This window comes from Podarcis filfolensis (genome assembly GCF_964270895.1).
Source record: "Podarcis filfolensis genome assembly, chromosome: 3".
NCBI lineage: Eukaryota > Metazoa > Chordata > Lepidosauria > Squamata > Lacertidae > Podarcis > Podarcis filfolensis.
Window position 1 is genome coordinate 13,301,462 of NC_139606.1, and position 25,790 is coordinate 13,327,251.

At 45.4% G+C, this 25,790-nt stretch overlaps 1 protein-coding gene across 4 annotated transcripts in view; it reads right to left on the reverse strand.

The window, feature by feature from the left end:
* PAK5 (p21 (RAC1) activated kinase 5) overlaps nt 1-25,790 on the reverse strand; it is a 125,295-nt gene that overhangs the window by 30,435 nt on the left and 69,070 nt on the right. For all 4 annotated transcript variants that reach the window (XM_083606858.1, XM_083606857.1, XM_083606855.1 and 1 more), the window contains 2 exons: nt 23,492-23,706; nt 1,467-2,252 (listed from right to left, as the gene is read on the reverse strand). In XM_083606858.1, coding sequence (XP_083462984.1) covers nt 1,467-2,252; nt 23,492-23,695 — 990 coding nt within the window. In that variant the 5' untranslated portion in view covers nt 23,696-23,706. The remainder of the gene's footprint in view (nt 1-1,466; nt 2,253-23,491; nt 23,707-25,790) is intronic.

The following is a 25,790-nucleotide window of genomic DNA, read 5'->3' on the forward strand; positions in this document are numbered from 1 at the left end:
TAGTCATGTATAGAATGCCACTGTGAATCTGAAGCATAATTTTAATATGGAACACTCAGATATGAGACGTATTTTTGAGAAGATGTGCTCAAATCCTCATGGGAAAAGGCTTCAAACAACTGAGTGGGCCCGGTGCGTGTTGCAACTGCATAACGTCACATCATCTGGAGGAGCCAACCACTGAACTGACAACATGTGATCCATGTGACATCATGCACACACAGTAAGGGGCCCCTTTCCAACAAACATTGAGGAGGGCGAAGACACATTGGCCCACTAGAGTTGGGGCACCTGGCTTCATCAGAACCATGGCGTTGCTCACAGGAGAAGCTATCAAGCCTCTACAGGAGGGATGGGGAACCTGTGGCTCTTCAGATTTTGTTGGAACGCAACTCACATCAGCCACAGCCAGCAGGGCCAGTGATCAGTGATGGTGTATATTGTAGTCCAACAACATCCTTGAGCTATAGGCCATTCTAGACACTGCATTGAATGTGTGGGTGCCGCCCCAAACAGCAACCACCCACTGACTCCCTCCTCTTTAACATATTGGAGAACTTACCTATTGGAGATCTACATCACTGGATTTTGCTTGTTTGCAGTGCAGTTACTAATGACATAGAGTTAGGACCCACAACAGGCAAATTCTATTTAACGTAATGGGAAGTGGGGTGGGACAGATAAACATTTGGGTATTATTATTATCATTATTTTGCAGCTGTGCATTTAAGTGTCATGTATAGGGATGCCACAGCAATCGGACCGCCCTAATTTTTGCTATTTGTCTGGCTGTCCTAAAATTTCCACTGCTGTCTGGTTTACTATCTGCCAGGAAAACAAATGATGATCGGCTGCCTAGGCAACTTCTTCTGTATGATGGCAGTCAGTGGGGTGGGGGTGGGCAGGGAGCAGTAGCTGGGTATGGAAACTCTTGTACCAGCTAGCCAAAAATGTATAGATCATTATGGGATGCATACTTAGATTCCCATCCAGATGCACCTCCCATTGGAAGAAATGAAGTGAACACCCATATTTGGATACACATGGAGTAGCTGCTGGAGGGACAGCTAAAAGCACAGATATCTGAGGCTCTCTTCAATATAATGAAGCAGATAGGTGGAAATTTTTTTGGCAACAAATGGATTGGTTTTGAACATCTCTAGTAATATCTGTTGGCCAAAAAACAAACAAACAAAAAAGCTATCACTGAACTACACAGCTCGATTTAGTGCCAGTACCAATTTTTAGAAGTAGCACTGGAGTTCCAATCGAACCATAAAAAATGAGAAACCTTCATACATATTCAGAGGCCTATGTGCAAGAACCTTTCATCTCCCTGGGAAGAAACCAGGTCTTCTGTAGGACCCACAGGGATACTGGGGCTAAAATCAGATTGCAAAATAAGTGTTCAACTCCAAATACTGAAATGACCACAATGTCGAAAAGGTTGACCTGTAAAAGTTTACCTTTGGAATGCCTGCTGCGGTTTCTGATAATCGAGGGTAGGTATATGAGCTATACGAATGGCCTTGCTGATGGGACTTAAAAGCACTTGCTCCATAGGGTATGATTGGCTCTTGGAGACCAGAGCCTGACCTGGACCTCTGTCTCATGGCAGGTTGAGGGCTTGTCTGGTTTACATAGGACGACTTTGGCCTTTTGTCATAATCATCCTTGGCCCAGTCGCTGTCACTGTACTCTAGTCTCTCTCCTGAGCAATGACTGTGAATGGAAGTCCTAGAAGGAGTGAAATGAAAAGGTTCTTTATAATCCAGGGATGATCCGCTAGGAGCCCTCTGATATTCCAGCTTCAAGCCACCATACTCATTCAGTTTGCTTTTCGTTTCCATGTGAGCATGGTAATCTGGCAAGAACCTAGAGATATCAGACTTCAGGGGCTTAGCTTCCGAAAAATACATTTCGCTGGCTTTCACTTTCGCCATGTGCCCATTTTGCTTAGCAGCACAGCTGCCCCTGGAATATCTGTCCAACTCTTCCCCATGAATGCTCTTATCTCTGTACTTTTCGGCAAGGAAGTCCGTAGCGGTCTCCGACTCACTCGAATACTGAGAATACGTGATGTAGCCATTTTCCTGCTGGTGAATTTCGATATGATTGGCGTGTCCCAGGCGAGGGGTAGGAGGGCTCTCCTTCCGGAGCGAGTTGGAACGTGTCACGGAGATATTGTCGAATTCTTCGAGCAATCCATTGATTGAAGTATCCTTGCAAGGTTTATTTCCTCTAACGATGGTCTGGGAACAGAAGATAGCTTTTGATTAAAGACCGTCTTAGATTTCATGTTACTGTGATAAAACTATTGAGCAGAGCAATTTCAACAATGCGGCGAGGAACAGGCTGATAGCCTGCCATTTCCCTCCATCAAATGTAACATTTTAGGACAAAAAAAAATGTCATTTCCTCCTAAAGATACATTATTGCATACTGTTGAAAACTCCATATACAAGTAGAGACTATTATAATAAATTGCTACTTGATGCCAGTCTGTACCAGTGCCAGCCAAAGCTAACAACTAGTTTGCCAGCATACAACTGAATGAAAAGAAATCACTCCTCAGTTTAGATTTACTTATACAAGTGGATTTGGAGCACAGGATGTGCTGCTTATTATTGGGCACTTTATTCTTCCCTAAAAGAACACTTAAGGTAACACTACCAAGGCATTGTGAGGCAGAAGGAAGAAAAGGAACAAGATATACAAGGGATACTTTTCTTTTTGGCTCTAAACAGCTTTCATGGCATCTCAAACTGAGCTTTAATAATCTGCTCGCTTCTCACTGGCCAGAAGCCTGGAAATAGCTGGAGTTCCATACTGTCAAGGACTGGACTGAGGGCGAATGGTGGAGACCGTCCCCCTCCTCCTGCACTTCCCAGAGAAGAGGGAGACAGCATAGATTTGGAAGAGTGGTTTGCAGAAGGTCACAGTTCAGAGGCTGCAGAGGGGAGAAGCTGGGAAATAATGGGAGAGGAGGAAACGAAGTACCAGGTGAGAGACAGCTAACAGATTCTGTGTCTTTGGAAAGCATGCTAGACCCTCCCCCTCGTAGCTCTTGGCAGGCTTTGAGAGTAGGAGAACAGAAAGCTCAGAGGAAGGAAGCACAGATTAACCAATGTAGGAATGACGTATAATAGGAGAGATGGAGGGTGCGGGACTTTATTCGGAGCGACGCCATTGTCTGAGAGAAGACATCCTACGTCTCCTTCTGTGAATATTGAATAAATTACCTTGGTAAGAACGTCTTGTTTTCCCATTTCTGGCAGCCAGCTGTGAGGGAGGGTGATCGGATTCCCGGAAGCCTGACACATACCCCACAAGCGTCCTGATTTTCCAGGGACAGTCCGAGAATTATGAAAGCCACCCTGGCTTCTGATTTGTCCCTGTTTCCCCCACCAGTGCTGCTGCTGCCAAGGTTGGGGAGGATGATGAGCCGCCACTTGTTTTGAGCGGTGGCAGTGAAGGAGCATCCCATTACCTCTCCATGGCTGCCGCAGCCAGCCTCCTCCCTTGGCCAGTTCATAGCAGCAGCTGGAGAGGGGTTGGGGAGGAGGAGAGGGTGCTGCCGCCACCGGGGCCCATCCCCACGGCTCTGAGGGGCAAACAGAGGGCAGGGCTTGCACTGGTTTCTGTCTGCAATTACAAGCTGGTGTTGCTGTTTTGTGGCTTTTGATACTGAAAACATAGGGTCGAACGAGGTGTGGCAGATGTGCTCCCCTTTGACTTTGAAGCCATTCAGTAATGTGACTGTGTTTCAATTGACAGCCCAGTCATATTTAATTACCACATCATAAAACAGCACGATTGGCAATGAAATACTTTATAATTTAATGCAAGACTGAAGCACCCAAGGGAAACCCACTTCCCCTGTGTCAACATGTTGCTCAGATACAAGGGCCAATTTAATATTCTCCCTGTGTTTAGGCTTCAAGGCAGAAGAGATTCTTCTCTCTCTCTCTCTCCTCTCTCCTTGCTCTCCCTCCCTTATTTTGTCTGTGCTTGTAGATTCTCTCTGCTTCTCTGAGCAGAGAGGAGGACCCTATGGAGGCACGAGGTTGCTCTGCATACAAAATGATTTATTCCCCTTCCTCCACCTGAAACAGCTCTTTTTCATTTGTGCCTTATCAGGGGTTGTTCACCCCACACACCACCTCCTGGAGGAATTCTGAAGACACCTTCACTTACTTGGCCCTGAATCCTGATGAAAATCCATGCGTTGAAGAGAAAGCTGCTCCTTGCGATAGGAAAAGAGATGGGGGCAGGGAAGGGTGTGATTTGCACAGATACTGCGGCTTTGTAAAGGCCTCCTGTAGCTAACATGGGCAGTGGGTGACACTGGTTAATAATAATAATAATAATAATAATAATAATAATAATAATAATCTGTGCTTTTTTTCAGTCAGAAAAGAGAGGAACTCAATTCCAGCACCTCTCAGGTGGGTGCCATTGCCATTGTAAGAGTACAAGTTCATGGTGAGTTTCAGCACCTCTTTTTCTAGAAAAATAGCACTGATAATAATAATTATGTCAGGGAACTGTCATCTGAGACGAAGGAGGTGAAAGGGCTCATGGAGGGTGAGAGAGACCACTCAGCGGAGGAGGGGACCAGCAGGGGGAGAAGTGGAGTTCCAAGGGAAAGTGAGTCGGAGGGAGAGCTCAGAGATACTTCTAGCGAGAACAGTGGGGGGGTTTCAGGACCTCCCTTAGGAACACCCACTCCTCGGCGGAAACTGTCACGCCGAGAGTCCAGAAGACGTGTTTCCGTTAAGGAGCTTTTATGCTGGAAGAAGTTCCGTAAACACCCACTGTCCGATTCAACGAGCGATTGATGGAGCCACGCTTAAGGAGCTCCATCACAGACAGAGGTTTGGGAACTTAGCCAAACTCTGAGGGATCAGGATTTTACGCACAAGCAGCTCATCATCCCATCACAGCAATCGGACAGACCCTGAAAGCAGCTTGTGCAGAGAGGCATCATGAGTGACCCAGCCGGAGCCGGAGGAGCAGGAGGAGCTGGAGGAGGTCCAACTCTGGAAGAAAGGTACAGAATGTTGGAACTCCAGCTAGCAATGCAAACGGCGAGGCTAGAAGAAAGGAGGGCGCAGGATGCAGAAAAGGCAAAAGGCGCTACACTAGCAAGAAAGATGCCAGGAATGGTGCAGAAGTTTGGGGGGGACCCCAGGAACTACCAAGCCTTTAGGACAGAGATGCAGTATGCTCTTGAACTGCAGTTTAATGACTTTCCCGATGAGGCGTCGCGAGTGGCGTTTGTGATTGGCCATCTCGAAGGAGGGGCGAGAGACTGGGTCAGGCCCCTGATGGCAGGGAATAGTGACATGCTGAAGGACGCGAGGAAGTTTTTTCGCGCCATGGATTTGATGTTTTCCAGCGAGATTGAACAGGGACTGGTACGCAGACAATTGATGGCTTGCAAACAGGGGAGCCGATCGGTTCGTGAGTACTGGACTGAGTTTACAATGTTGATACATAGATTGGGGTGGGACCTATCGGCGGAACCCATTCAAATGCTATTTGAAGAGGGGCTTTCTTCGGCGGTGAAAGACGAACTTTCCCGGGCGCCCAGGGCGGAGTCTATGGACCAGCTGACCAAATCAGCGCTGACCATTGGAGCACGCCAGGAGGCAAGAGCCTTGGAGAAGCGGGAGGGGAAAGGAGAGCGTTGGAGGGATTTCCGCATTCCAGAGATTCCAGAGCCAAGTTTCCCGCCCGGAGAGCCGATGGAAGTTGGAACAGCGCGCGCGCGCGCAGTTTCAAATCCCAGTGAAGGGAGGAAGAAGGAGGGAAAAAGCGCCAAGAAATGTTACCTCTGCCAGCAGCCAGGTCACTTTGCCAGAGTCTGCCCGCAAAGAAAGGAATGGCAAGGGATGGCGGGGGCTGTTGGGGGAAAGGAGGAGGAAGTCCAGGAGCCAGTAAAAGCCAACGCCTGTCTGCCTCTGTCAGGGCACTGCAGACAGGCCAAGGAGCAGTAAAAGTGCCCACTCCGGAACCTCCAAGACCAGCCCTAGTAATAGAGGTGTTGCTAGAGCTGGCAAACGGATACCCACTAAAGACCAAGGCGCTGTTAGACTCAGGCAGCTCCTGTAATTTTATGAGCAAGGAGTTTGCAGCGGAACACCAGATACAGACACTCCCTTTAAGCAACCCCCTGCAGGTCACCACGATCGATGGGAGGGAGCTGTTGGGGGGAGAAGTTAGCCTACAGACCGTCCCAATGGTTATGAGGGTGGCAAGGCACACCGAAAGGATAGCGTTCAATGTAGCCACCCTGGGAGGGGCGCCAGTCATTTTGGGAATGAGCTGGCTAGCGTTGCATGACCCGCTAGTGGGCTGGCATCAGAGAGTGGTGTCCTTTGGGTCAGGACATTGCCTGGAACACTGCAAAGAGGGAAAGGTGCCAGAAGGGGCAAAAGCCTCCATAGCAGGGACGGAAGTGGCGAACAAAGGGAAGGTTCCCAAACAATACGCTGACCTGAGCAAGGTCTTCAGCGAAAGGGAAGCAGATAAACTACCACCGCATAGAGACTTTGACTGCCAGATTAACCTGGTCCCTGGGGCCCAGCTACCCGTGGGCAAGCTGTACGCCATGTCAGACAGGGAAATGCAGGAGTTGAGGGAGTTTATTGACAAAAACCTGAAGAGAGGTTTCATCAGAGAGTCCAGAGCGGTGGGGGGCAGTCCAGTGTTTTTTGTGGACAAAAAAAACACGGATAAACCGAGATTGGTCGTGGACTACCGGGCCCTGAATGCCGTGTCAGAACCAGTGACTTTCCCCATGCCCAGGATTGATGACATTTTGACCAGGGTGAGGAAGGGAAAGATATTCACGAAACTGGACTTGAGAGGAGCGTACAACCTGATACGAATAAAGAAGGGGGATGAATGGAAGACAACGATGTTCACCCCCCTAGGGGCTTTCGAATATCGCGTTATGCCATTCGGATTGCAATCAGGCTCCGCCTGTTTTCAATCGCTCATGAACCATGTACTGGGACCTTTGCTCTACAAGAATTGCGTGGCATTCCTCGATGACGTGCTGATATATTCGGAGAATGAGGAGCAGCATGTGAAGGATGTCAGGGAAGTGCTGAGCCAGCTGCAAGCAAACCAGTTGTGGGTGAAATTGGAGAAGTGTCAGTTCCACACCAAGGAGGTGGAATTCCTGGGGTACCGCTTATCAGACAAGGGATTAGCCATGGATCCAGGCAAGGTCCAGGCGGTGCTGGAATGGAAGACACCGAAAACCAAAAAAGATGTGCAAAGGTTCTTAGGGTTTGGGAACTTTTACCGTAAATTCATCAAGAACTTTGCCCACTTAACGGCTCCCATCACGGACTGTCTAAGCAGCAAGAAGAAATTCGTTTGGACGGCAGAGGCGGAGCACGCTTTTGAGGAATTGAAAAAGGCATTCGCTTCGGAAGAACAGCTCCTGCATGTGGATTTACAAAAACCCATGAGAGTGGAAACTGATGCCTCAGACCGGGCGGTGGGGGCAGTGCTGCTTCAGCCAGGGAGCAATAAGTCGGAATGGAGACCGTGTGCCTTCTTTTCGCGTAAGCTGAACAAATCCGAGAGGAACTACACGGTATATGACCGAGAACTACTCGCCATTCACGAAGCGTTCCGGAGATGGAGACACTTACTAATTGGCGCACAGCATAAGGTGCAAGTGTGTACGGACCACAAGAATTTGGAGTATTGGAGAACAGCACGAGTGCTCAACCAACGACAAGTGAGATGGGCCCAGGAGTTCTCCAAATTCCATTTTGAAATCTGCTACGTGCCAGGTCCAGAAAACATCAGAGCGGACGCTCTCTCTCGCAAACCTGAATATTTGGAGGGGGAGGGAGCGCCAGAAGAGAGACATATTATCCCAGAGGACCACTGGGTGTGTGGTGCGGCCTGGGTGGGGCAAAGAGAACTGGTAGAGGGGACGGTCAATGATGAGTACGCCCAGGATAAGCTCAGAGGTTTAAGGAGAGAGGGAGAAGACCCCGGAGGTTTTGAAGAAAGAAACGGGGCATTGTATTACAAAGGGGCACTATATATACCCGAAGGGGAATTGAGGGGGAGAGTACTCAAACAGTTGCACGACAATCCCACAGCGGGGCATTTTGGGCAACACAAGACCATGTGGTTGGTGACCAGGGAGTTTTGGTGGCCCAAGGTGAGGGAGGATGTACGGGAGTATGTGAGAAGGTGTGACCAATGCCAGAGAGCCAAAGGAGAAAGGCGGGCACCAGCGGGTTTATTAGAACCGTTACCCACACCAGAACGACCGTGGGAGGCGGTGTCGATAGATTTTATGACTGATCTGCCCAAATCCCAGGGGAAAACCGCCATACTAGTCGTAGTAGACCAGTTAACTAAGATGGGTCACTTTGTAGCTTGCTCACATGCAGTCACGGCGGAAGAGACAGCGAAATTGTTTGTAGAACATATTTTTAGGCTGCATGGCGCCCCCTTGAGGCTGGTGTCCGACAGAGGGAAACAGTTCACGTCCAGATTCTGGAGGAAGCTTATGAGCTTGTTGCACGTAGAGGTCAACTTTTCGACTGCCAGGCACCCTGAGACCAATGGGCAGGCGGAGAGGGCAAACGGTATCCTTCAACAATACCTGAGGTGCTATGTCAATGACAGAGAAAACGATTGGGTCGAAAAGTTGGCACTAGCGGAATTTGCTTACAATAATGCAGAGAATGTGTCCACCGGGATGAGCCCATTTTTGGCTAATTATGGGTGCCACCCCAGGGCGTTTCCAGGGGAAGGAGGAGAGAGATGGAGTGTTCCGGCCGCTGAACTTTTTGTAGAAGAAATGGAAGCGATCCATCGTCAACTCCAACACCACTTAGAAAGGGCCAAAGAAGAATATAAGAGGCAGGCAGACAAGAGCAGAAGGGAAGGTGAAACAATTAGGGTGGGGAGTCGGGTCTGGCTATCAACCCAAGGGTTGCCGTACAAGGGGGGTTGCAAGAAATTGAGACCCAAAAGATTGGGACCATTTGAGGTCATCCAACAGATCAACCCAGTGGCTTTCAGACTCCGGTTACCGAACCACATGAAACTGCACCCAGTATTCCACAGGTCATTACTGTCACCATACCGGGGGGAAGGTGAAGGGGTATCCACACGGGGGCCAGCCATAGAAGAAAGGGAAAGCCGCAACTATGTGGCGGAAATCATCGACTCCAGGTGGAAGGGGAATCAGGTGGAGTATTTGGTCGCGTGGGAAGGGGAACCAGAGTCAGAAAACACCTGGGTGAAGGCAGAGGAGGTCCATGACGAGGTCTTGATCGAAACGTTCCACCAAAGGTTCCCCAGGAAACCTCAGCCAGTAGCGAGGTTCCGAAGGGAGTACTTTGGCACCACCGACGATGAGGAGGAACTGGAGGGATTCAGGGAATCGGAGTTGGAAGGAGGTACCGACTCCGAGGAGGAGGAGTACTTGGAAACCGGGAACAGCAAAAGGTGGAGGGAAGTGTTCGAAACTTCGGAAGATGAGGGAGGTTCCTTCAGGGGTTTTGCTCCCTCGCCTCCCGCAGAGGAGGGGAGGGAAGGGGGTGAAAGGGGCCCTGGAGGGGAGGTGGATGTCAGGGAACTGTCATCTGAGACGAAGGAGGTGAAAGGGCTCATGGAGGGTGAGAGAGACCACTCAGCGGAGGAGGGGACCAGCAGGGGGAGAAGTGGAGTTCCAAGGGAAAGTGAGTCGGAGGGAGAGCTCAGAGATACTTCTAGCGAGAACAGTGGGGGGGTTTCAGGACCTCCCTTAGGAACACCCACTCCTCGGCGGAAACTGTCACGCCGAGAGTCCAGAAGACGTGTTTCCGTTAAGGAGCTTTTATGCTGGAAGAAGTTCCGTAAACGCCCACTGTCCGATTCAACGAGCGATTGATGGAGCCACGCTTAAGGAGCTCCATCACAGACAGAGGTTTGGGAACTTAGCCAAACTCTGAGGGATCAGGATTTTACGCACAAGCAGCTCATCATCCCATCACAAATTATTATTATTATTTGTACCCTACTGATCTGACTGGGTTGCCCCAGCCACTCTGGGCAGCTTCCAACAAATATAAAAGCATAATAAAACACCAAAATTAAAACTTCCCTATATAAGGCTGCCTTCAGATGTGTTCTAAAAGTTGTATAGTTATTTATCTCCTTGACATCTGATAGGAGGGTGTTCCACAGGGCAGGCACAACTACCGAGAAGACCCTCTGCCTGGTTCCCTGTAACTTCACTTCTCTCCATGAGAGAACCACCAGAAGGCCCTTGGAGCTGGATCTCAGTGTCCGGGCAGAATGATGGGGGCGGAGACGCTTCTTCAGGTATATAGGGCTGAGGGCATTAGGGCTTTAAGGATCATGCCAGGAACCAGCAGCTAGGAACCCTCTGTGTGAGCTTCAAAGGAGGGGCCCCTCATTTGTGGAATGATATCCCCAGGGAGGCACAAATTTTATCTACATATTTGGGAGCAATGACTTTTCTCTTAGCCCAGACTTTTGACTCTTAAACTTAGGGGCAAAACTGTGACCTCTTTTAATGGGGTCAGATTAGTTAATCCTGCCTTTTGATTTTCTAGCTGTGTTCTTAGGGTTTTGTGGTTGTTCTTAGTTTTGTTTTGTTTTTAAGTTACTTTGGATCACTTTGTGAGAAAAGAAATCATCATCAACAACAACAGGGCCTTGCCTGCCTGATGGTCATATTTGTTGGATATCTGCAAACTGCATTACACAGGGCAGATGTTTTAAAAGAAAAATCAAGCCAGATTATGTTTTTGCTTTTTAAATATAAAAAACCCCAAACCCATACAAAAGGATTCATTTAGGGCACAGTTGCTAATCTTCAGTGATTTCTTCTCCAAGAGGAAACCAAAACTTGGTATCACTTGCCTGTGGGACTTCTTAACACTCAAGGATGTGCAGAAACTCAGTAGATTTATGGTCATGGAATGAGGGAAAGCAACATTGTAACTTCCAGATATCGTTGGACTCTATTCTCTACCAGCTCCAACCAATGTGGTCAGTGGTCAGGGATGATGGGAACTGTAGTTCAAGAACACCTGGAGGGCCACCCCCTTCATAATAATATAACATCTTTGGGAGAGAAAAAGGCTCAGGAGTAAACCCTACACAGATCTGGAGTGGAGTCCCTAAGATGGTTGGATGGCGCCTTGTATGGCTCCTTCCTGCAACTTCTGCAGCCAAGCTGGTGCCAAATGTATCACTCTGCTTTCCATTGGATCACATCAGCATGGCCAAGAGGAGGGATCTGGTCATCTGGGCAGCCCAGGATCTCCGGACGCACTGCCCACTGGAGGCTCACTCCATTGTCTCCCCATTGCCAACAACACTAGCAAGGCATAGTTGCAGGCAAGAGGCATATATTCTCCTAGGAGGTGAGCTGAACTGGTATCTCACATCAGACCTTAAGAAGAGTCTGATGGATCAGACCAAAGATCCATCTAGTCCTTCACTCTGCTCTCACAGTGGCCAACCAGATGTCCATAGGAAGCCCACTGTCAGGCTTCAGGGAATCCTACCCCTCCCATGGTGGCAGCAAAGAAGCAGATAAAACAAGAAGAGTTCTTACCAAGTAGTTTATTCAATATTCACTGCGAGAGACAAAGGAATGCGGTCTCTCTCTAGGTAATGGCATTGCTCCAAGTAAAGTCCCACTCCCTCCATCTCTCCTATACTACATCACCCCTGCGCCCACTGATCTGTGCTTTCTGTTCTACTACTCTCAATGCACGCCTGGTCCTAGGAGAGTAGTGGTGGTCAGGAATGCTTTCTAGAGACACTGAGTCTGTCAGCTGTGCTTCTCCTTCCTGCTACTCTCCCAATATTTCCCAGCTTCTCCCCTCTGCACTATGACCTTCTGCAAACCACTGTTCTAAATCTATACTGTCCTCCTCCTCTTGGGAAGGTGCAGGAAGGGGGGGGTTCCTACCATTCCTTCTCAGTCCAGTCCCTGACACCCACAAGCCGAGCCTGATCACAACCGCACTATCCCCAATTGTGATTCCCAGCAAGAGGCTTGTAGTTTCAACATGCATTCATAGCCCACACACCCATTTTATTGTTTATAACAATGAGTTGACCAGAGGTACAAGACGCTCTCAAAAGAATTTCAAAACAGCCTTGCGGCTACTGTTGCGTATAAATATAAGGTCTTGTCTTCTTCCTTTAGGCTTCCTGGTACTATTCCCAATAAAAAACCTTCTGGTGTTTTCCTAAATGAATATCTGAACATTTTTTTCATTTCGTTATATACTGTTTCCCAAAATTGTTTGATGTTTAAACAATTCCTTGATTGCGAAAAATTGAAAGGCTGTTGATTGCGAAAAATCAAAAGGCTGTTGATTGCGAAAAATCAAAAGGCTGTTGATTGCGAAAAATTGGAAAAGTGGTACTGTACCGACAAAGATAGAGTGGCTTGCCAAATTATTGGAGTACTACAATATATCCAAAACAATGGGAGAAATTGGAAGGATCTCAAAAGAGAAGGCAGACAGGGACTGGAAGGTGTTTAAAAGATACTTGCAAAACTATATCGAAAAATCAGAACTTCTATTAGAATAAACAAGTTTCGTTTCAAATATTGGAATACTAAATAAGATGGATAACAATGTGTAATAGAAAAAGAAGTATGAAATTAGGTTAAAGGTGTGTGAAAGAAAGAAGTAGAAGTGGAAAGAAATTGCAATTGAGTAGATTGGAAGTCTAACACAAAGGGTGAGGGGTGGTGGGTGGTGATGGGAATTATCTGTGGGATTGAGTGTAGGTATGTTGTAGGTATGTTGTATGTATGTAGGTATGTTGCATGAAATGTATGTTTGTATGTTTGTATGTATAAAAAAAAGAAGAAAAAGAGTTTCAAAACAGGGGCAGGGGGCAGGACAAGAAGAGGACATTCTCCCACATGGCACCCCTGTGCATAGCGAAGACGAGAGCACGCACCGCCCCACCGTTTCAGCTCCTATTGGTTATCATACCTCTATCTCTGGCGAGTGCTAAACAGCATGCATTAATGCAAACCAGAGCGCAGCTTGGGAGAAATCAATATCGCAACGCTGAGTTATGCCACGCCTCTGTGCCATAGCGACTCTCATACATTAAAATCAATGAAAGCCAATCTCTTTGAGTTAAAGCCCACTTCTCCTTAAGAGCAGATATCCTCTGCTTTCCATTGCTTTCTGACGAGTTCCGGCATTTGTTCTGGCTGCCGGTGACAATAGCCATAATTCATGGTGTTATGTTAGCGGCCTGTTCTCTAGTGATAAGCTATAATGGATCTGTCTGCAAGAACAGCTGTCTCGCCATGTTACAAAGAGGAGATGAAAAACAGCTCCTGTTTAAAAACCACTGTATTAACGCTGACTATAATGAAGTAGATGATTAACTGCTTTGTCCCAGTAAGAACTCACGTTAAGCAAATAATTCTATATTTTATGTTCATGTTGAGGATGCATTCCCTCTTTTCCCTTAAAAAAACAGTGTATTTTTAAAACAAACAAACAAAAAATTTCTTTCCAGTAGCACCTTAAAGACCAACTAAGTTAGTTCTTGGTATGAGCTTTCGTGTGCATGCACACTTCGTCAGATACACTCAGTGTATCTGACGAAGTGTGCATGCACACGAAAGCTCATACCAAGAACTAACTTAGTTGGTCTTTAAGGTGCTACTGGAAAGAAATTTTTTTTTTTTGTTTTGACTATGGCAGACCAACATGGCTACCTATCTGTAAGTGTATTTTTAAGCATGCATTCAAAGGACAAGTAGCAACTAAAATGGACAAACACATACACACACGCAACCATTCGTGAAAGATTCCTTTGAAGAGCCTGGCCTAAATTCTGTACTAAACTACCGTATTTTTCCATCTATAAGATGCCCCCATGTATAAGACATCCCCTATTTTGGGGGACTCCGATTTAAGAAAATGGGGGGGAGAGAGATGTATCCATGTATAAGATGCCCCCCCCCCAATTTTTGACATTGTTTTTTAGGGAAAAAACCTAGTCTTATACACAGAAAAATACGTTAATTAATGTTCTCATATTAATTCATGAATATTTGAGGGGGAAAGAGGAGCTTTTTACAGAGGGAAAGGCACTTACATCCTTAAAGATAAATTAAGTATAAACAACCATGTCTGACTTCAGAAAATAGCAAATGATAAACTCCCCAATCCGCCATTAATATAAAATGGCTATCACAAGCGGGTGCCAGAGTAATTGGGCTGGTTTGAGTTCTGACGCCAACATTATAGTTTCTTTCTAGCAGACCATTAACTCAAACCCATATTCTGTCTGATTCTGTCCAATTTTATTTCTGTTGATGGGTGGAGAGGGGGATTAGGGCTGAGTGAAAATGGCCTCCCAAAATTCTCCATGCTGTCTGTAGGTTCTGAAACCGGGAGACAGTATTTTGCCAAATGTTCTCTCTGCAGGGAGATGAGAGTTCTCTGCAGTTTAGGTGGGGATAAAAAAGAAAATTTCTGGGAAATTTCTCAGAAAACACTCTCCTGAGAAATTCCTCTTAAATACTGAATGGTGGATTGGTGGATATTGGTGGATGAAGAAAGCAATGGGCTAAGAGTGGAGGAACAGAAGGCGCAGGACAATCTTTGCCCACCTGGTGTCCACGGGTCATGCTGTGGTCTAAACCACTGAGCCTCTTGGGCTTGCTGATCGGAAGGTCGACAGTTCAAATCCCCGTGATGGAATGAGCTCCCGTTGCTCTGTCCCAGCTCCTGCCAACCTAGCAGTTCGGAAGCATGCCAGTGCAAGTAGATAAATAGGTACCACTGCGGTGGGAAGGTAAACAGCGTTTCCGTGCACTCTGGCTTCCGTCAGAGTGTTCCATTGCACCAGAAGCGGTTTAGTCCTGCTGGCCACAGGATCCAGAAAGCTGTCTGTGGGCAGACTCCAGCTTCCTCGGCCTGAAAGTGAGACGAGCACCGCAACCCCATAGTCACCTTTGACCGGACTAAAGTGTCCATGCATCCTTTACCCTTACCTTTTACCCTTCCAGATGTTTTGGACAACAATTCCCCCCCCACCAATGCTTCCTTTAACACTATGAAAATAATATTATTATTAAAGATGTTTCTGCAGTTGCACCCAAAACTGATGAATGGTGAAACTGGGGAGGCCATTTCACTCCATACTGGCCCTCCATTGAGCACAGTGGGACTTTCTTCTGAGCGAACATGAATAGGATTGCATGATAAGTCTCCCTGATCCTTGAGTTGAGCACAGCCATGTTAATGCAATTGCTGCTACATCCACATCCCATGTAAAAGAAGTGAAGCAAATCCATCACACTAGACTAGCTGCCAATTTCAATCCCATATGCTAGCATTACATATTAATCAAGCATATAGGTTTGCCCTGGCAGAGTTGGCTCCACAAGTGGTTGAAAGACCCTTAGAATGGTGAGCAAGGCATCCCGATTCCTCTCTGTTCCTGAAAGAAATCATAGCTTAGTATCTGGGCATAATCCCTGCTGCTGTTGCAGTCATACCAACCCACACTTCTGCACATTGTAGAAACTTTGACGGGCTTATTATCTTTTCATGCCAATGCAGCTGTATTGGCTGCCTGATATTAACTAATAAAGATAATTTCTGTATTAGCTGCTGCAATGACTCAGAGAGTTCCTTCCCAGGCATTACAACAAGTGGTGTTCTCCTTATGGTCCAAACCTCTAATTTGTCCTGTGGCATATACATAAAAGGTAAAGGACCCCTGACAGTTAAGTCCAGTCATGAAAGACTCTGGGGTTGTGGCGCTCATCTTGCTTTACTGGCCGAGGGAGCTGACGCTTGTCCGCAGATAGTTTTTCCAGGACATGTGGCCAACATGACTAAGCCGCTTCTGGTGAAACCAGAGCAGCGCACAGAAACGCTGTTTACCTTCCTGCCAGAGCGGTACCTATTTATCTACTTGCACTTTAATGTGCTTTCAAACTGCTAGGTTGGCAGGAGCAGGGACCGAGCAATGGGAGCTCACCCCGTCACAGGGATTCGAACCGCTGACCTTCCGATCAGCAAGCCCTAGGCTCAGTGGTTTAGACCACAGCACCACCTGCATATACATATATCCATGTTTAAGCGAACACCAGAGGAGACTAGCACAGCACTTTTTACCATGTAGGCAAGAGCAAGTTATAATAATGCACACACTGTATAAATAGTAAGTTATAAATCAGCATGGTAGCTGTATGCATTTTCCAGACAAGTGGGCTGCCTGCCTTTTCAGACCAACTTAGCATTCAAGACTAGAACCATTTAATGATTATTATATACCGTCTGCATAATATCAGTTTCACACTACCCTGCTGGAGACACGGGGACCCACTAAGCACTATTTTACAGACCCCAACACTTGCATGTATTGTAACTTCCTGTACAGCTTTCCCCAGTTCTTTTGCTAGAGATGGATAAAAAAGCATTTTAACTGCTGGTGTATGAAAAACACCCTGCCTCCTTCCAGTCTAATTGCTCCCTGTATTTTCAATTGGGAGGGGGGCTCCAGATGTCCTTTTTATTGTGCTTTAGTGATGATTTCTGCCTCCCCTTCCCTAGAGGGTATAAAACCCATACCCTGCCTCCCCAGCTGGAGGAGATTGCATTATCATCATCCTTGGATTTCAAGGACGTCACCCCTGAAACCGTTGTCAAGCCATAATATTTTCAGTTCAGTCAGAGAGCCAATGTTCATGAAACTAGGCGGCTTTTCCTCATAGGGAACAAACTAAACTGAACTGCAGCCTGTTTAAACCCTCAGTGAACTCCAGATTGCTGCTGAAGCAACATCTGAGCTCTTCTTTCATAAGCTATTAAGCCAAGCTCCATTGAGAGCTGTCCAAGGTCCTGAACTTCTGGACCCAAGCTGGCTGTGATCACCACCTAGAATAGATGAATCTGCCTCTATTCTGGTTAAAACCCTCTTCTGCTGCCTCCCTTGTTCAAGGTCCCAAACGTATCAGGAGGCAGGTGGCAGAGAAGTACTCAGTCCCCAGCAGAGCATCTTTTGCTGCCAGAAGGTCAGAGAAGGACAAATCCCAGAATCATTGCAGAGAAGATGTCTCCTTGAGGATTCTGGGACTTGTAGTACCAGCTTCCAAGTGGGAAAATATGTCCCACTGGAGATTGGGAGCAGCCTGCCTCTGCTGCCTCAAGGAATGATCTTGGGCAGGAAGACACAGAAGGCATGGCAAGGGTTATGATGAGAATTCAACTGGTGTGCTCAAAAAAAATCTCCTATCCCTTATGGAGGGAACCAGGGGGCAATCACACATCCTAATAAGCATCTGATGTGTTGCCTGTTCAAATTTTGGAATTTGCATACATCAGTTGCAATCTCAGATTATGAAGTGAGAAAGCAGTCCCTTAATAAGGGTAATCACATGCAAATGACAACTTCATCACACTGGATTTATTTTAAACAAAACTCTCACCACATTTCTGTTTAAGCAGATGACGCCTTATCTGCATGCTGAAACACTTTCTGCTGCCACCTTGTGTTTGGTACTGAGAGTCTGCAATTAGCAATGAAATATAGCAGTGACTCTTATTCCTTTCTTTACAGGAGCGACAATTTAGCCAAATGCCCAAACGGTGAAATGATATCATCTCAGACATTTTGGAAAATTTCAAAATCTAACAAGATTAAAAAACTGAATTTCAGAAAATGGTCTTGATTTTTCCTTTCATATGATTCTATAGAACTTAGTCCCAGTTATGCATGCCTAGGATCAAAGCTTTTCTGGGAATATTTTTCTAAGATTAATATGATTCCTGATCATATCAAGCCATGTTGTCCAATACTCAAAGAAGTACAAAATTAGTTCGACATGGCTAAGATGGTTTTGGATTTGCTTCTCTCAAACAGCAGTTCCACAGCCACATGTCAAACTGCTTTTGAAACTTTCCAGCGTAGATTGTCGTATGGCAAAGGTAGAGAGGAAAGGAAAATCCCACCTGGTCTTTGAGCATTTGTAACTTAGCACTTCTGATCTGGGTCAGCTTCCTGCAACCTTGTGCCATTCAGACATTTTTGGACTACATCTCCCATAATCCCTGCTGTCTGGGACTGATAGGAATTGTGGTCCAAAACATCTGGAGGGCATCAGGTTGGGGAAGGCCGATCTAGATCATTGCTTCTTCATAACAGAACCAGTAAAACATGTGGATAAGCATTCTATCACTACTATTTGAGGTGTTAAGACAGAGTAAATGAAATAAGATTTTGCAATGTGCAGCTCACTTGTTATTTTGTGGCTGCTTTTATGGAATCAGTAGGGCAGTGTCATTGTAGGTTGGCATCAATACACTGGGGAAATCATCAGTCACTCAAATGACACATTCAAGAAGGGTAGCTGGCTTAGTGTCAGGTTCCCAGGTTCCGAGCTTGACACAGTAAGCGTAGCTAATTGAAAAGGAGGCTTTGTTGCAAAAACAAGCATATGGTTCTGGACGGCTCTAATGAAGGCTCCAGCACCATTACTCAAGATGACCCTTCTGAAGACTCCTTCCAGCGTCTCCAGCAGATATTGAACTTTCGACCCTGATGTCTCTTGTTTTGCTTCCTATCTAACAACCCTCCCATTCGCCGACTCATTGGACTTATTGGATATGTTCCAACCTCTTCCGGGTCTGAGAGGGGTTTGTTCGCGCCTGATTGTGCTTCTGGCGAGCTTTGGCTGTGTTCCAGCCCACTCTCAGCTCCCGCCTTATCATCCTGTTCATCAAGGTCAGGAAGAGTCGAAGTATGCAGCTGCCAGCCCTCTCCTGCCTGACTAAAATCAAAGCCTTCCTGTTCTTGGCTGCTTTCTGCAGTTGGCTGCAAACCTTTGCTTTGAGCTGGCTCATTCCTGACACCTAGTCTGCTGTTTTGTAGCAAAGCAACAGTGACAGCAACAATGATTTGTGTATCTGGATAGCTCAGTTGGTTAGAGCATGGTGCTGATAATGCTAAGCTTGCAGTTCGATTTTAGCATGGGACAGCTGCATATTCCTGCTTTTGCAGGGGGTTGGACCATATGATCCGCAGGGTCCCTTCCAATTCTATGATACCTTAAAATTAAGAGTGACAGCCAACTGTGTTATTTGAGTCCACTGATTTCAGTGGGTCATCTCTGAGTAAGACAACTGTTGGCTATCACCCTCATAGATTTACTGCGACATACAGTGGTACCTCAGGTTACAGAAGCTTCAGGTTACATACACTTCAGGTTACAGACTCCGCTAACCCAGAAATAGTGCTTCAGGTTAAGAACTTTGCTTCAGGATGAGAACAGAAATCGTGCTCTGGCGGCACAGCGGCAGCAGAAGGCCCCATTAGCTAAAATGGTGCTTCAGGTTAAGAACAGTTTCAGGTTAAGAACGGACCTCCAGAACGAATTAAGTACTTAACCTGAGGTACCACTGTATAAGCTTTTAAGGTCTGGTTGTTGCAATCTGGGAGCCCCAAAGACCATCAAATAGTTCACCTTTTTAATTTTGTGGCAACAATTTAAGATCAGTATGTGATGTATTGCACTATAGTTCATAATGCAAGATGGTCCATAAAAGCTTATGCCGCAATAAATCTACTACTATTTAAGATGCCAAAAGACAGCTGTTTTTAACTCACCTTATTTCATTGGCAGTTTTATCCATTGGCACTAGGTGGCAGATTAACACCATTTCCAGATAGCTCTGCAAGAGCAGTCTTTCTATAAGATATATACAGCATAGGGCCTTTAGGAGGGGAGTGGGAGCTTCTACCAGATTTTGTAGTGGTCCATTCAAGTCAGAAGATGTGGTTATATCCAACTGCCTGCATTAAGCCCATTGCTCTCACTCACACAATAGGTACTGGTGTGTTTTCAAGACAAAATACACATTCCACATTCTCATGCTATTTAAATCCTTTGGTACCCGCTGACATCATATCATATCATGGAATTCCATTGTTTTTGCCCAAATGGTTCATTTTATATTTTTAATCTCTACTTCCCAGTACGTTTGTCTATTCTCTCACTGTCAGCAGTGTGAAGGGAAGTGAAAGAGCTTCATTGCAAATCCCTCACTGAAGCCCAGCATTGAACAAAATGTGCAAACCCAGCAATGGCTCTATAGTTACGCAGCTTTAAAACTTGCAAGGCCCATGATGTAGTGCGCAACTGGTTGGAGCGGAGCAGAAAGAATGTCGCAACTGTGCAGCTTTCCTGTAACATTTGCACAGTCTGCTTCTTTGATAGGGTGCCATACTTTAAATGCATTCAATGCACACAGTATATTTAATAGTGCTTATTTGATTTTATGCATTTAGGATATCCACCACCATCTTTGTTTGCACAGTGCCCCACCAGCACACATGGGGGGGGGGGAGGAATATACCAGAATGAGAGTCTTTTTATGCAGACTACAAATCCTATGACTCAGTGTGACTGCAAGTATAATCACATATCAGATCTAGATTTACTCTAGAAAGAAAGAAGTGGGAATCATAAGGACAGAACTACCTAAAATGTATAGAAGCTTATTCATGTATTCGACTACAGCGGCAAGAATGTTACTGGCCCCAAAATGGAAAGAAGCAGAAGTCACAGCAAGGGAAGAATGGATACAAAAACTTACAAAGTATGCAGAAATGGCAAAACTTATCCAAAGAATAAGAAATCAAGGTAACATTTTTTTATTTTTTGTGAAAGAATGAAAATGGTTTATTGAATATATACAGATAAATTATAAACAGATAAAAACATTGGCAGGATCATTGTGATAACCTGCAGTTTTATAAGAGTATAAATTTAAAGAAGATGAATAAATGAGCAAATTAAGTTAATTTGGATATGCAAAGATATTAAAAATAAATTTAAGGAACCGTAGAAAGAGGGGGGAGGAAGTCAAGTTTTGAAATGTCAAAATGATTGTAAAATTAGTGAAATGTATAAACTTGAAAAGTACAAAACAAAAATACAAAAAATACGAAAAAAGAAAGAAAGTGGGTGATGGAAGAACAAATACTAAGGATATTTAGTTTGCGCCAGTGGTTTTTCTGTGGGGATTCATTTCTCGAAGCTAAGTCACATTCCTCCTCTTACCGCCACTGTTGCTGCACTGAGTTCAGCATAATGTCTGCAGCATAATGTCTTAGCAAGGTCTCTGTGGTGCCCGAACAGAAAACGAATTCAAAGGAAATTGGATAAAGGACTCTTTCCCTCACCAGCACACAATAGTATATTGTCCACTCCTATGTGACACAAATCTATTGTATATTCTGAACAATAAAGAACATGGCCACTAGATGACAGCAAAACCTCAAGATCCCACAATGCAGGTAAACTTACCTTACATGAGACCCCTTTCTCTGCTTCAAGGTATTCCTTCCTTTCAATCCAAAGCTCTAATAGAATTTGGCATATTTAAAGGCGGCGTTAGGATACACTGTGATCTCCCTTCATTCATAGGATCACACTGCATGAATCTCTTGAGCCTGCAACAATGCAGCTTGAGGAGAGGGCAAGAGGGTGATGGAAAAAAACTGTGTGTGTGGGGGGGTCCTTTTTCCATTAAGGAATAGCGATGGCCACCATTCTGGGTGGCTTTCAGAGGATTAGGCGAATTCATGGAAGCTAACCCTGCCAGTGACTACTGTCTACAATGTATTCTTCCTAGTGTGAATCTAAATATGCTCCTGGAGACAGCAGACAAGGAGCAGTTAGGCCTTTGGTCTGATTCAGCTGGCTCTAATATTTTTTACATGCAAAGCTTTAGAAGTTTGGACAGAAAAAAAAAACAAAGCAAACAACAGCAAGCAGACAGTCCTAACAACTGGAATTGTGAATTTTTGCTGTTAAATTTTCTACATGGCTTCATTAAAATATATAACTGATATCCATCCATCGCTGCGTAAGAAAATGCAATCTGACTTCAAACTGAACTCCAAAGTCCTCGTGGATTTATTTAAAGAACATTGTTTTCAAGCCTCCCAGCTTACTGCTTCGTGAGTAGCTAGGATGATTGGGTGAGAAAGCAGGGGGTGGAGGAAGCAAACATTGATTCCTGCTTTATCTTAACCAAGAAACAACTTTTTGCTCAGAGACGGCTTGTTAAAAATAACTGTTAAGGATATCGATTTGAAAGGATAAACTGATACACAGCAAATAATCTACAACAAGCAGGGCACAAGGACACAACCTGCTTTACTCTTGCTGGAGGGGACGGTGCAAAACTGAGGATGACAACAAGGTCTATTTTATGGTCTTGTATACACATGACGTTAGCCTGGGCTTCAAGGAACATTACTCCTTTTGTGTATCCTCAGCTGAACCATGTACTCCAAAACTGCCAAGTTCTAATCAATGGCTATGTGGACTTTGGGGGAAGTCTGCCATGTTGGTTTTGGGATGTCTCTGGTGTTCCTTCTGAACTGAATTCTCAAACCCTAATTTGAAAATATGCTTTTGGTTGGGTTGTGAACTGGAAACTCACACTTTTCTCTCCTGTGTTGAAACTTGCCCTCCAAACTTAGGAGTTTTCTTTGTTTTAGTTGGTTCCATTAAGCACCCACAGAGGTTCCACCACTGCAAAGCAAAATTCATTTAAAATTGCAATCTTTGCATAACAAATATGTCCTATTGACATACGTCTGTGGTGGCTATTCAGATATTTTCTCAAGAGAGAACCTGCCCTTTTGTTCTGCAACAGAAATGGGCAAGCTCCCTGAAGGACACTTCACACAGTTTCCACTAATATGTATGTGTTGGGGTGCAGAGAAGAGAACTAGCCCCACTGTATATAGGAGAGGGCTATGTGGAGAGAGTCTCTTCCTTTAAATTCCTAGGAGTTTATCTCAGTGAAGACCTTACTTGGAAAATCAATACAACCCAGGTGGTTAAGAAAGCCCAACACAGACTCCATCTCCTCAGAGGATTGCAAAAGAACGATGTCAATCAACATTTGATGATCTCCTTCTACCAGTCAACAATAGAAAGTGTCCTTTCATACTGCATCACGGTGTGGTATGCTGGTTTGACATCATCTGATAGGAAGTGTCTACAGAGGGTGGTGAATACAGCACAAGATATTATGGGCTGTCCCGTGAATCCGCTGGATGACAACGTGGAAGAACGTTGCCTTAGGAGAGTGAGGAAAATTCTCAGGGATGATTCACACCCTGGCCAGCACTTTCTTGATCTCCTGCCCTCGGGCAGAAGATATAGAAGCATGATTAGTCACACCAACAGGGTAAAGAACAGCTTCTATCCGTGGGCTGTTAGGCTGCTGAATGAAAAGACAACAACAGGGCAACTGACTTTCGGGTTTGGTGGGTGTGCGTCAGTAAATGAGGGGAATTAAGACTAAGAGAGCTGAGTGGGGGGTGCTTGTGTAATCTCACTGTATACAAGTTGTACAAGTGACAATAAAGTATTTCAATTTCAATTTCAATATAATCTGCTTACCTTCATTGGAGCAAGTTGGATTGGGGTAATGCATGAAGGATCCACCATAGGCTTCGGCCTGTTTGCTGTGTCTGCTAGCAAACTATGCCACTGTTGAGGTAGTCCGGTGAACTTCTGTTCTCTGTGATCAAATCCAGTGTGTACCCTGTGTTCAAAATTTGAAGGGCCGGAAATTTCAAGCTTTTTCTTTTTCTTTCCAAACATGGTGGAAAAACCTGCGAGGACAAAGGAGAATATTACCTTTGCGCTAAGATATTGTAAGCCAGTCAAGCATAATTTGCTATGCTGGGTGAAACGGTTAAAAACGAGAAATTGATAAGGCTCCATGCCTATGATAGAATGTGTATGATGCCGTGAAAAAACATCAAGCAGATACCGCCAGAGAAATCTGAATTATGGACAGCACCAGAATTTACGGTAGCAATAATAAAATATCTGAAACAAATTGTTTTCACACCAGGAGAACAGCCAAAAAGAATGGTTTCATTGAGTTCAGAGTATATGGGCAATATTCAGTGTTAGTGATGATCAGACAAGACCCATTGAAATCAATGGTCCTGCCCATGTTTGCTTGCTCATCTTGGGTTTAATGACATCTCCAGTTAAAGGATCTTGGATTGCAGGCTTCCTTCTGTGACATCAGAGCAAGCTACCCCAACCTGGGGGAGATAATGACATGTTGTCATGTTTAGTGAACCCGAGAAAGGGCAATTCCCCTTATTCTACAATCTGTCCCCATCTGTTAAAGTGAGATTCTAACTAGTGGCAGCACCAGGGAAACACACACACACACAGAAAGAGCAAAGTGGGTGGATGTGTTGTGTCCTTCACGTTAAGACTTTGGAATGAAAAAGAAATCAGGATAAATTAACGACATCAATGGGGGTAAATGGAAGGCAAGCTCCTTGTTTGCCTCCCTCCCCAGTCAACCCTCTGACACTGCCCATGATTGTAACCACTATGATCAATATCTAAAGAAGATACACTGAATTATATTAAACAGTGGTGGGAAGGTTGTGCTCAGGCTGTGGAACTCTCTTCCTTAAGGAAGCGGATTTGATACCCTTTCTGATGGCCTTCTGTCCATGTATGAAGACCTTTCTCTTAACCCCCTTGCCTTTTTAGCTTCTGAATTCTTATCTGCCATCTTTTGTAACTGCTTTATTATATATATTAAAAAGAAATGTCATCTGCATCAGCCACCAACCATTTCATCTACAGTATAAACAGAAGTGGGACGCGGGTGGCACTGTGGGTTAAACCACAGAGCCTAGGACTTGCTGATCAGAAGGTCAGTGGTTCGAATCCCCACAACGGGGTGAGCTCCCGTTGCTCAGTCCCAGCTCCTGCCAACCTAGCAGTTCAAAAGCTCCTCAAAGTGCAAGTAGATAAATAGGTACCACTCCAGCGGGAAGGTAAACGGCGTTTCCGTGCACTGCTCTGGTTTGCCAGAAGCGGCTTAGTCATGCTGGCCACATGACCAAAAAGCTGTACGCTGGCTCCCTCGGCCAATAAAGCGAGATGAGCGCCGCAACCCCAGAGTCAGCCACAACTGGACCTAATGGTCAGGGGTCCCTTTACCTTTACCTATATACAGAAGTATGGGTTCCTACACACAGTATGCCAAACAGAAAAAAGGCCACCAGAGAGACAGAAATTCTCAATTTAAATCATACAAACGAAGAAGCACTCATTTTCGGCCACTCAAAATTCTGCAGGCTTTACCGCCGTCAGGTTGTTACAGTCTGCAAGGAGAAATGCCGTGCGGAAATATTTATTTAGTTTTGATTGTTTCAGATCCTTCGGCCTCAGTGGTTGTATTTACTCAGTTGGCCGCCCCTTGGCTAGCTGCTTTTTAAACAGAGTTCTTGGGTATGTTAAGGGACAATTTGAATAATCCTCCAAGCATATCGGAATGAAGCTTGAGTTGACCTGCTGTGTAGCAAAGTGATAATCTGATTGCTTTCCTCCTGTGCTCTCCGATTGTGGGTCAGAGCCCTAATTGCCTGATTGGGGAAAGGGCACTGAATTAATTATGGTCGAAATTGTGAGCTAGGTCACGGTGTGCACTGAAGCAGATCACTTCAGCAAGAAGCACGCAGGGGACAAATCCAATCAACCTGCCAATCCACCCATCCAATCTTAGTATTTGCCTTTGGAATACAAGCATTAAATGACACCTAAGATACAACACACCCGCTGTTGTATTAAACAAAGTGGTGGAGAATTCCAGAGAACTTTCCTTTAAAACCCCTTTCTTTTTGCTGCACAGAAGAAAGTAATTCAGATGGTCTGGAGG